Source organism: Homarus americanus, unplaced genomic scaffold (genome assembly GCF_018991925.1).
Source record: "Homarus americanus isolate GMGI-L3 unplaced genomic scaffold, GMGI_Hamer_2.0 scaffold53233, whole genome shotgun sequence".
Classification (NCBI taxonomy): domain Eukaryota; kingdom Metazoa; phylum Arthropoda; class Malacostraca; order Decapoda; family Nephropidae; genus Homarus; species Homarus americanus.
In genome coordinates, this window is record NW_024751660.1 from 1,372,093 (window position 1) to 1,385,208 (window position 13,116).

A 13,116-nucleotide genomic window follows, 5' to 3' on the forward strand; every position below is an offset into this window, starting at 1 on the left:
ATTCATAGGCTGTTCCCTTTTTCACTGTCTCAATAATCATTATTCGTTATTTTCCATAGCCATGGATTCTCCCAATAAATATTGATGAATTGTCAAAAACTTCATCTCATATTCGACGGGATTCATGACGACAGACGTCCGATCACCACAGCTGCTGCTCTAAAACTGAGCATTTGCCTGAACTGTTGCTTCCACATGCACAAACTGGCCGGAACAGAGCCTCTCACTGGCCGGAGTAAAAAAAATAAAAAATCAGTGACAGGTCCGGTGGCGACCCGAGAGGTCCCCTGAACGACCCAAAATCTTGGCCTGATCCATCCTCACACACATGGAGTTTTGCCTCAACTGGCCGGGCTGTGCAGATCGGCCCTTAGACGTCACCATCACTACTTTAACTCGATATTTTTCTAATTTACTTTTGTTCATGAAATAGTATACAAATTCGTTACTGCAATCACCTCTGTAATACAATAAATAAACAAATAACCGAATACATTAAAAAAACGGAAACTACTCAATGTGCATCGTACTTCGCCCACAGGTGCCAGTTGGTTGTTTACGGTAAATTTTCCCTAATTGGCAGTTAGCTAGATTAGTGTAATTATCAACCAATCAGGATAAAGCGAAGGATTATCTTTTTTACTTGATTGGTGTGTTTGTGTGTGTCTCTGTCGTTTAGTTTGCCTGATCTTGTTTGTCTTTGTTTGTGTCTCTGTGTGTCTGTGTTTGTATATCTGTGTTTGTGGGTGTGTGTGTGTTTGTACGCGTGTGTTTGTGTATCTGTATTTGTGTGTCAATGTTTGTGTGTCTGTCTTTGTATACAGGTGTTTGTGTGTCTGTGTTTGTGTGTCTGTGTTTGTTTGTTGGTGTTTGTGTGTCAATGATTGTGTGTTTGTGTTTGTGTGTGTCTGTGTTTATGTGTCAATATTTGTGTCAATGTTTGTGTCAGTGTTTGTATGCCCGTGTTTGTGTGTCTGTGTTTGTGTCAGTGTTTGTATGCCCGTGTTTGTGTGTCTGTGTTTGTGTCAGTGTTTGTATGCCCGTGTTTGTGTGTCTGTGTTTGTGTCAGTGTTTGTATGCCCGTGTTTGTGTGTGTGTGTTGTGTCAGTGTTTGTATGCCCAAATTTGTGTGTCTCTGTGTGTCTGTGTTTGTATATCTGTGTTTGTGGGTGTGTTTGTACGCGTGTGTTTGTGTATCTGTATTTGTGTGTCAATGTTTGTGTGTCTGTCTTTGTATACAGGTGTTTGTGTGTCTGTGTTTGTGTGTGTGTGTTTGTTTGTTGGTGTTTGTGTGTCAATGATTGTGTGTTTGTTTTTGTGTGTGTCTGTGTTTGTGTGTCAATATTTGTGTCAATGTTTGTGTCAGTGTTTGTATGCCCGTGTTTGTGTGTTTGTGTTTGTGTCAGTGTTTGTATGCCCGTGTTTGTGTGTTTGTGTGTTTGTGTTCGTTTCAGTGTTTGTATGCCCGTGTTTGTATGTCTGTGTTTGTGTCAGTGTCTGTATGCCCGTGTTTGTGTGTCTGTGTTTGTGTCAGTGTTTGTATGCCCGTGTTTGTGTGTCTGTGTTTGTGTCAGTGTTTGTATGCCCATGTTTGTGTGTCAATGTTTGTGTCAGTGTTTGTATGCCCCTGTTTGTGTGTCTGTGTTTGCATTATATATGAAGGTTTTTGAGTGCCTGATGACATGGCTTTATTGCCTTAAAGAGCCTAATACTGCTCGTACATCCCTCCAGGTTTGTCCAGTTCACCTCCCTACCACACATCTGAAATCTATCACAAAAAAAAAATGAAATGGAATTGAAGCCTTGTTGAAGGTAGTTAGTTCGGGGTAATTTTCTTAATTATCGGTCACGGGCAGTTAGTGGGATGATAGTAATTATTGGCCAATAGAGAAACGAGGAAACTTTTCGTCCATTTTTTTTTTTATTTATTATTCGTTTTGTTTTTATTGATCTTTATTACGATGACTTTTTTTTATCCATTTGCTATGAGTTGCTGTTGCTGTTGTTGTTGTTGGTATTATTTATATTATTATTATTATTCTCACCGTCATCCATCTTAGAAAAACGTAAACAGATCCGGAATGGCTCCCGGATTACGATAAAAGAACGATACATCAGCTAAATGTATCTCCTCGTCAGGGAACTTTATAGCTGTGTTTTGCCTTTAACTGCCACCTAACTTACTATTATGGCTGATAATTCGTCTCTCTTTAGCAGCGGGAAATAAATGTACGAGAATCCAGAGCCAATTTTATGGATTATTATTATTATTATTATTTTTATATTTTTTGTTTTTTTGTTTTAGTGCAAGGAAAGGCGAGGTTGGCTCGTGTTTGTGTTCATTAACCAAACATCATTTTAAACACACCCAATACATCATACTCTAGGCTAATTAAACACACGATATCAATTAGATTATGTTTATTATATAACTTTGTCGTATTTCAATAAAAAATATGTCTACACAAATATTGATAAATACAGATCTACAGGTAATATATACACGATATAATTATTAATAGAGCAGGTAGGTAGTAATAGCACTGAATAGGGAGATGGTTATAATAGCTAGTAGCTTCGTCTTCAGGGTATACAAGGGGGTGAGAGAGAGAGTTGGAAGAACCAGAAACAGCGAGACACACACACACACACATATATATATATAGCCGAGTTTATATATACTGTTATATCTATATGACACTATACTGTACAGCCGATCAGTTATAGGTGTTCTTTCGTTGTATAATGACCTTGTGTGCCGATATACATGACCTTAGCTGCCGATATACATGACCTTGGCTGCCGATATACATGACCTTGGCTGCCGATATATATGACCTTGGCTGCCGATATACATGACCTTGGCTGCCGATATACATGACCTTGGCTGCCGATTTACATGACTTTGGCTGCCGATATACGGGTACATGACCTTGGAAGGAAGGAAGGAAGGAAGGAAGGAAGGTGAGAGGGTGGGAGGGAGGGAGGTAAGGAGGGGAAAGGAAGGAAGGAGAGTGTGTTGGTTTCATTAACACACCAGAACGTTACTAAGAATTTAACAAGTTACTAACAATTTATTAACAAGTCAATTGAGTTAAAAGCTACATCATTGCGGCTCATTTTCTCTCAGTCGGTAAATCACATCATTCAGTCAAGTCATGATGGGTATACATACAGCTGACTAACGCTACTAGAATATATATAAAAAATAAGAGAGGAAAGGTAATGAAAAAAATGTTTTGAAAACTTTAATAAAAATGGCAAAGAAAATTAGATTGAAAACATTAAAGGAAAATTTTAGTACAGAACACAGTCTAGAAATCCTTTACACACACACACACACACACACACACACACACACAGCCACCAATAGACACCGGCGGCAGCACTGGCAAGAAGAACGCATATTGTTGAGGAAAGAATTATTATTGACCTTGATGGCTCTCAGAGACATTAAGAAGGGTGAGAGAGAGAGATAGAGAGAGAGAGAACTAAAACAAGGAATATAGTTAAGTACCTACGAAAAGGAGTAAATAAATCTACTATACACTAATAATGGTATAAAAACATTACTGAATACTTAATACTGATAGAAAACATCAAATGCAAGATCTAGACAGACAAACACCAGTCTTCGGCAGATATAAAAATACCACAGTCATATATCTTGTTTACAAATATAGCATATAAAAATATCTAAATATATTACATTAATATTTCATAAGAAATGTGACTAAGAGCATAAATATATCACTGTGTTTATATCATAAAAGAGCGCCTACGTAAGGAAAACAGTGGCGTATGTTCGTCTCGGGTGGAAAAGAATGAGTGTTGGTTGCTTGTACTGGTGATGTCTCTCGTGGTCTGGGTTTAAGGTGTGAAGGGGTCAACAACAGTGGAGTATGGAGGAGGGTCGTCACTCTGTGTGTAGGCTCTGGGAGATGGTGACACCCTCCTGCCCACAGGTGAGCTGTTAGTCGTTGATACCTGTCCATTAAAGGGTACTTGCGCCTCGGCTGGTCCTTGATACCCAATGAGGTGGTCTCCGGCAGATGGTCGGTATCCTATTTGTCCTCCGGGAAGAGTCGAGTACCCAAAGGCTTGTCCTCCAGGTGAAGAGAGATATCCGTAAGGTCGTCCTCCACGCGGGGTGTGGTAACCAAGAGGTTTGTCTCCTGGTAGCGCTGAGTAACCATCTCGTTGTTGTCTCCCGTGAGGCAAGAGATACCCAGCAGGTTGTCCTCTAGGTGATTCGGGGATACCAAGAGTCTGTCCTCCGCGTGGTGAAGAATAAGCAATAGGTCGTCCTCCAGGCAGGGTCGAGTAACCAAGAGTCGGTCCGTCTGGTGAAGGATGCACAACAGACCGCCCCCTGGGTGTTGTGGCATAACCAACAGTATGACCCTTTAAAGTAGGATAACCAACGGTCTCTCCCTTAGATGACACAGGATGACCAACACTCTGCCCTCTAGGTGTCGTAGCATACCCGAGGGTTTGTCCTGAAGGAGCTGAGAGGGCGTAGGTAGGAGTCTGTCTCATGGGGAGGAGCTGGTACGTGCTGGAGGAACGAGAAGGCACAGCGACGGGGCGGTAACACTTGGCACGGTCAGGATGGTCGACGGGGAGGGCGTTGAAGGTTCGCCTGGCGGAGCAACACAACGTCAGGAACACCGCTATCAACACAACTGTCCAGAAGAGAAAAGAAAAATGAACTTAAATCCCTCAAAAAGACGAAACATAACTCATTAATAGCTCCTCACTACGCAGACTCACTCACTATACCTGGAGCTGAAGCATGACTATTATCTCCTCTCTGGCATAAAAAATACTTACCTATGTATACAACAGATGATACTGACCCATGTATACAACAGGTGCCATTCACCTACGTATACCACAGATGCTACAGACCATTACAACAGGTGTTACAATACCGTCAACACAACGTCTCAAAGATCATCTTAGGGTCAGTTAATAATTCCCGTCGACTGAGAACACACTTCGTTCTAGCTACGTAAATTACCTATATAAATAGTATTGGTGAAGTCTTTGTCATGAGGAAACAGGTATGATAAACAGAAGTAAACACGCAGACAGGGTCACGTATCGATCAGTCCCTGCTTATTTCACCTTATAATTAACCACCCTAACCTAACCTCACCTCACCTAACCCGGTAAGTGACATGAGTTAATTAATGAGCTGGTGAAATAATCCTGGAACAAGTAATCTTCGGGTGATGAAGAAAATGTTCATCAACATAAAAAATGGATCACGTGAAGATTAACCACCCTAATGTTAACCGAGTCAAATGGCGTTAGGGTGGTTAATGTTGAGGTGAAATATACTAGGGTGGAGATTCTTCAGGTGATCGCAAAATATTAATCATCACCTTTAGTGTTATTCCATACCAGCAGTCACTTAATACTCATTACAGGTGTGAGCCGAGAACACCTGAGTAGTAATAACAATTTCTAAATTACTATATATGTTTACTGAGTGATTTAGTTTGTCTTATATAAGAAGATCATCGAACTTATTACAGTAAATTAGTTAAGGAATATGTAAGATTATGATAGAAAGTAGATTTATATAAAAGACTAAAGTTGTATTTATGAAATAATTGAACTAAAATCCGTTACTTCAGCACCTTTAAAGTGTATAAAGTGACCAGTACTCACCTCCCAGGAGCATCAACACTGTACCAACAGCCCAGAACCCCGTCACCATCTGCAGGTCAGCAGTGAACAGCACCACACCGATCATGACGGAGGCGACGCCGAAGGTGATGAGCAGGAAGATGCAGGTCCTGCCCACACTGCGTCCACACACCTGGCCAGGTAGGTGTTACGTTATGTCTCACCAGACACACAGTGTTTACATGTACAGCTTACACGACACAGACTGTGTACATGTACAACTTACACTACACACAGTGTGTACACGTACAGCTTACACGAGACACAGTGTGTACATGTACAGCTTACACGAGATACAGTGTGTACATGTACAGCTTACACGAGACACAGTGTGTACATGTACAGCTTACACGACACAGACTGTGTACATGTACAACTTACACTACACACAGTGTGTACACGTACAGTTTACACGAGACACAGTGTGTACATGTACAACTTACACGACACAGTGTGTGTACATGCTCGGCTTACACGAGACACAGTGTGTTCATGTACACTTTACACGACACAAGTGAGGGAACGACTCAACAGTCAAGCAACAGCGAAACAAGATTTAAACCTTAGAATTTTATTTAATGAAATATTCTCAATGAGTTATTTACAGACAATGAAGCTTCACACATCACTGGTGAGGTAACTAGACTATCTCAATCCTTCACCAAAAGTCACAAGTTTACGTTTTTACTGAATTTAAATAACGTTCATAAACAATGATTCACTAAGTGTAAACATCTTGGAAGAAGCAGTTCATCAGGCGGATCACTTAGGTGACAAATACATAAAACCCGAATTATAGCCACCAGGTGTGTCACTTACCTGTGTGCCCTCAGGTGTGTGACTCACCTGTGTGCCCCAGGTGTGTCACTTACCTGTGTGCCACCCAGGTGTATGACTCACCTGTATGTCCCCAGGTGTGTAACTCACCTGTGTGCCCCCAGGTGGGTCACTTACCTGTGTGCCACCCAGGTATGTCACTTACCTATGTGCCCCAAGGTGTGTCACTTACCTGTGTGCCCTCAGGTGTGTGACTCACCTGTGTGCCCCAGGTGTGTGACTTACCTGTGTGCCCCAAGGTGTGTCACTTACCTGTGTGCCCCCAGGTGTATGACTCACCTGTGTGCCCCCAGGTGTGTCACTTACCTGTGTGCCCCCAGGTGTGTGACTCACCTGTGTGCCCCCAGGTGTGTCACTTACCTGTGTGCCCTCAGGTGTGTGATTCACCTGTGTTCCCTCAGGTGTGTGACTCACCTGTGTGCCCCAGGTGTGTGATTCACCTGTGTGCCCTCAGGTGTGTGACTTACCTGTGTGCTCCCAGGTATGTGACTCACCTGTGTGCCCCCAGGTGTGTGACTCACCTGTGTTCCCCCAAGTGTGTGACTCACCTGTGTGCCCCCAGGTGTGTGACTCACCTGTGTGCCCCCAGGTATGTGACTCACCTGTGTGCCCCCAGGTGTGTGACTCACCTGTGTTCCCCCAAGTGTGTGACTCACCTGTGTGCCCCCAGGTGTGTCACTTACCTGTGTGCCCCCAGGTGTGTGACTCACCTGTGTGCCCCCAGGTGTGTGATTCACCTGTGTGCCCCCAGGTGTGTGACTCGCCTGTGTGCCCCCAGGTGTGTGACTCACCTGTGTGCCCCCAGGTGTGTGATTCACCTGTGTGCCCCCAGGTGTTTGACTCACCTGTGCGCCTCGTCTCAGGTAAGGAGGACCCACTAGCGGCACCGCCCTCACCGTCGTCGCCTCCCCCAGCACCACTGTCGGCCTCGCCCGCTCCCCTGACCCTGTAACACAACACTTGTTATGTGGAGCAGTGTAACACAACACTTGTTATGTGGAGCAGTGTAACACAACACTTGTTATGTGAAGCAGTGTAACACAACACTTGTTATGTGAAGCAGTGTAACACAACACTTGTTATGTGAAGCAGTGTAACACAACACTTGTTATGTGGAGCAGTGTAACACCTTGTTGTGTGGAATAGTGGAACAGGTTCTTGACGCACTTACAGTACAGTATACAATTAACGTAACGCTTCATTAGGTTTTTTTTTCTGTCGTATAATAATAATATTTTTATTATTATTATTATTATTATAATTACTATTATTTATAAAAATTATAATAATAATAATAACACTTTTACTATAGTGCACACACACACACACACACACACACACAGCTTCTACACCATCCTCGACACCGGCTCCTACTACCACCTGAGATCCCTAGCCCGAGAATTGCTGTTCGACACCACAACCGCATCCAGCCCATACGTGCACGAACTGATCGCTATAAGAACAGCCCAGTCCCAACCATTGTAAAAATTATCAATAACTTGTAATAAACCAGTGTATTCACTCCCAGTAAATACTACTTCTTGCACTGTCACTATGTTGAAATGCACTGTAGTTTGAGCTTTTCCCCATCTAGTTATTATATATCTTATTTGTATCACTTATGTTACTTGTATATTATTTGTAATTCGAAACCCATTCCCCAAATATGTAACTGTATATTTTCAGCCTTCTGGCTGCCAAGCTCTTTCAATAAACCGTTAATTATTATTATTATTATTATTACACACACACACAGACGTACTCTCTGCCAAAAAGGTAATGCAAGTTTACCGAGTATAGTGTTAGCATAGGGATGTCAACACAACATTCTAGCTACAGTCTGCCAACACAACATGCCATTGCCATAGGTCTGCCAACACAACACTCTACAGGTCTGTCAACACAACATTCCATAGGTCTGCCAACACAACATTCCACAGATCTGCCAACACAACATTCTACAGTCTGCCAACACAACATTCTTCAGTCTGCCAACACAACATTCTACAGTCTGCCAACACAACATTCTTCAGTCTGCCAACACAACATTCTACAGTATGCCAACACAACATTCTACAAGTCTGCCAACACAACATTCTGCCAACACAACACAACATTCTACAGTCTGCCAACACAGCATTCTACAGTCTGCCAACACAACATTCTTCAGTCTGCCAACACAACATTCTACAGTCTGCCAACACAACATTCTACAGTCTGCCAACACAACATTCTACATTCTACAGTCTGTCAACACAACATTCTTCAGGTTGCCAACACAAAATTTAGAATCTGCCAACACAACATTCTACAGTCTGCAGGACACAACACAACATTCTACAGTCTGCCAACACAACACAACATTCTAAAAGTCTGCCAACACAACACAACATTCTACAGTCTGCCAACACAACACAACATTCTACAGTCTGCCAACACAACATTCTACAGTCTGCCAACACAACATTCTACAGTCGGCCAACACAACATTCTACAAGTCTGCCAACACAACACAACATTCTACAGTCTGCCAACACAACATTCTACAGTCTGCCAACACAACATTCTACAAGTCTGCCAACACAACACAACATTCTACAGTCTGCCAACACAACACAACATTCTACAGTCTGCCAACACAACATTCTACAAGTCTGCCAACAATATATTTTTTCTCTTATTTCTTAATTTATATTTCCACCAAACATCAGTTTATTGAATGACCTGTTCTTTGTTGCTGAGTCACGATCATCTCTACCCAGTGTGGTGCAAGAGAAAAACTGCCATGTTTGGTAATGGTCAAATACGATAACACCCTTCTCTCATCTGACGCTGGCTAGTTTAAGTTAGGTTAGATTAGATTTAATCAATCAATCAGAGTCCCGTCCTGGTATCTGAGGGTTGGCGACCACAGTCCTCCACTCTAAACCTTATCGGTCTGTTTTCATCAATCCTCTAATGTTTTGTATCTCTCTGAGGACCCAGTTTTTAATTTCATTCGTCCATCTCAGTCTCTACCTTCCCCTGGCCCCCCTACCCTCAACTTTGCCCATTAATATTCAGTTATTATTCTCTCATCCCTCATTATATAACTGAAGTATCTCTTTTATCTCTTTCTGTACATTTCAAGTATTTCTCTTGAAGTTTTTGCTAATCTTTGTACTTATTTATTTGTTTTCCTGTCAGTGTAGCTTATTCTTAGCATTTGCTTGTAACACCACATTTTAAAGGCCTCCAACCTGTCTGCCGAAAGTGTCCACGCATCTGACCCATACAATAGTCCTTGCCATATAAAGCCTTTCAGTAACCTTTTTTTTTCAAATTGAAGTTAATATCTCATTTCATTAGGTCTTTTAAATTACTAAATGCTGTTTTTGCTTGCCCTATTCTTCATTTTATTTCTTCCGTACATCTACCATCACAGCTAATGTTACTTCCCAATTAGTACGCAAAATTTCCGCTTGTTTAAGTTCCCTGTTGCGTCCCAAAATTTTTATTTTATAGTTTATTTCCAATTTGTAAACAACCATTACTTTCACCTTTACAGCATTAACTCTTATACCACATTTTTCACTTTTTTTAAACCACAGTACTGCAATCTGTTATCTGTGATAAGAGTAATATCATCTGCAAAGCATATACAGTATAGTATTTAATATTACTTTACTATTAAATTTTAGTCCTTCATTATTACTTATAATTTCTCTCATTGAGAATCCTTGTCTTACTCCCTGTCTAACTGAGAGCCAATTACTAAGTTCATTATTTACTAACACTGCAGCTTCCTGTTGCCAGTAAAAAAATCTTTAAAATTCTAATATCTCCTTCATTAATGCCCATTTTTTACAACATCTCTATAAATTTATTGCGCTTTACCTTACCAAAGGCTTTACAAAATTAACACAGCAGATATACAAATTTCTTTTGGTCTCTAAAGCCCTTTCTCTAAAAATTCTCGAACCAAATAGAGCTTCTCTAGTTCATTTTCCCTTTCTAAATCAGTTTTATTCCTCAGATAACTCACTTTCTATTCTAAACTTTATTCTACTTAAAATCATTTTTAATAAAGCTTTACAGGCACTCTAAGGCTCCTGACTTTTATGTAATAATACAATTATTGATTTTCTTAATCACAGGGAAGATCTCCTTTGAAGTATATAGAAATACATATTTAATCAAACATTTTATCCCATTCTTGTTCATTTGTTTTATAAATGCTGCTGGAAGCTGATCAACCCGACAAGCTTTATTATTTTTAATTTTCTCACAGTTGCTTCAACTTGTGTTTCCAGAATTGACATTTCGATCTTTATTTTCCCTTTCGATTCTTCCCTCTACTCTGTCCTCACCATTGTATTTCTTCTATGTACTCTGCCCATCTCTCTTATACTTCTGCCTCAAACAGGATCTTATTGTCTTTGCTTTTAATAATCCTACCCCATTTATTCCCTTTTTTCTGGTTCATTTGTTTAATCTTTCTGTTCATTTCCCTATAATTATGCCTTCTGTCCTCATCTTCAGTCTCCTTGTATTTCCTTTCTAGATCATATTTCTTGGCCTGTCTGCATTCCCTTTGAATGTCTTTGTTTATTTTTATGTAAACCTCACTTTGTTTTCTCATATTTCTTCGTCTATCCATTTGCTTTATAATTTCAATTTTCATCCACTTATCGCCAGCCTCGTTCCTCCTATGTCCTACAAGTTTTCCCTAGTCTCTAACATGACTTCTCTTGTAATTATTAAATTATTGTCATATGAGATTAGCGTGTTTAATCATCACATGTTCAGGGATTCCTCGAAAGCTTTAACTTTATCTCTTCATCTCCTCTACCTCCGCCCCTTCACCTGGAGCATGTAGTGCGGACAATAAGCAACTATGGGGTTAACAGCCACACACGAGTCAAGAAAACTGAAATATGTTGTGTTTTAAACGTGCATTGTGAATCTCTCACAATACACACACACACACACACACAAACATCGGTACGGTGCACACGGGTATAGTACACATACTCAGGCACATGTATACCTTACACATACACACAGGGGATCGTACGCATATGGGTATCGTTTGTACGCACGCTCACAGTTCTCTCACGCACGTGCAAAGTGCAACAGTATAGCCTAACATGAAACCACACATTGGTACGGTGCACACGGGTACCGTGAACATACTCAAGCATGTGGGTACCGTTTGCACACATGCTCACACGCACACGCAAACATAGTGCAACAGTGAAGCCAAACATGACTCACACATACACACACACACACACACTTAACAACCGTCTTCAATATCTTCACTTCACACAAGGCGACTGACTGTCTTCAACAAATCACTTTCTCCTTCATAAACAACTGCTAACTGCTCACCATTGCTGTTCATAATAAAGCAGTTTTGTCTTGACGATGAATGGGGACGAAATTTTCATAAATTTTCTCAGAAAATCGTGAAATAGCAACTGGGCGTATATATTATTGAGTTGCCAATTCTTTGCCTCGTTCCCTTCATATTATGCTATAATTCTTTTAATATACTATTAAACCAATACTTTAGTGTTTTATCGGTGAAGGAAACTGTACTGGCTGATATGATGATGTATGTTTTGGTAAGAGTTTCTTGATGTAAACAATGCGTTTCAAATTGCTTGTTGTGGCCACGTGTGGTAAGTGCTCGTCTCCCGCCACACTGTCGCCAGCACCACAACCTGCCGCTGTGGTCAGGCATTCACACCACTCACTTATTTCTTCAGCGAAATATCACCCAACATCAAACATATTTATAATCTGTCGTATCTACACTAATATAGATTATGATCTTTCACAAACAGAGTTCTCGCACTTTGCAATGGATGATCGGAATGACAGAAATGGTTTTCTCACAGTGAGCACGTTCACTCCCCATGAAGGGGCGTACAATAACTGCAGAGGCGAGGAGATTGTTTGTTGAAATTCGGCGCTGCCAGACACGCACCACTGTGTGTCATCGATGGTAATGAATAATAAATATTCTATAATAAAAACGAACTCATACAGAAATGGTAATATATTAAGGTGCTACTATGGCGTGCGGTCTACAAAGATACCGTTTGTTTAACCTAACCTAACCTGTAGTAGCACTTATATTGAATTATATTATATTAAATTATATTATATTATATTACATTATATTCCACTACAGTACTTGAACTGCTACTATGCCCACTAATATATAGCTACTACTATGTAAACGGTATAATAATAATAATAATAATAATAATAATAATAATAATAATAATAATAATAATAATAATAATAATAATAATAATAATAATAATAATAATAATAATAATAATAATAATAATAATAATAATAATAATAATAATAATAATAATAATAATAATAATAATAATAATAATAATAATAATAATAATAATAATAATAATAATAATAATAATAATAATAATAATAATAATAATAATAATAATAATAATAATAATAATAATAATAATAATAATAATAATAATAATAATAATAATAATAATAATAATAATAATAATAATAATAATAAGGATCTTATTAAAAATTTGGACTGTTAAATTC

At 39.8% G+C, this 13,116-nt stretch overlaps 1 protein-coding gene across 2 annotated transcripts; it reads right to left on the bottom strand.

Annotated features, from left to right (window-relative positions):
• Positions 1-3,472: 3,472 nt before the first annotated feature.
• On the bottom strand, positions 3,473-12,442 carry LOC121854761. 2 transcript variants are annotated; one of them, XM_042349512.1, is made up of 4 exons: positions 11,908-12,442; positions 7,380-7,480; positions 5,680-5,830; positions 3,473-4,685 (listed from the first exon to the last, which is right to left on the bottom strand). In XM_042349512.1, the coding sequence occupies exons 1-4, from the start codon at positions 11,918-11,920 to the stop codon at positions 3,871-3,873; spliced, it is 1,080 nt and encodes a 359-aa protein (XP_042205446.1). In that variant the 5' UTR covers positions 11,921-12,442; the 3' UTR covers positions 3,473-3,870. The 2 variants fall into 2 exon arrangements, with proteins under 2 accessions (XP_042205446.1, XP_042205447.1); XM_042349513.1 differs by lacking the exon at positions 11,908-12,442 and adding an exon at positions 11,813-11,887.
• Between the last annotated feature and the right edge of the window lie 674 nt (positions 12,443-13,116).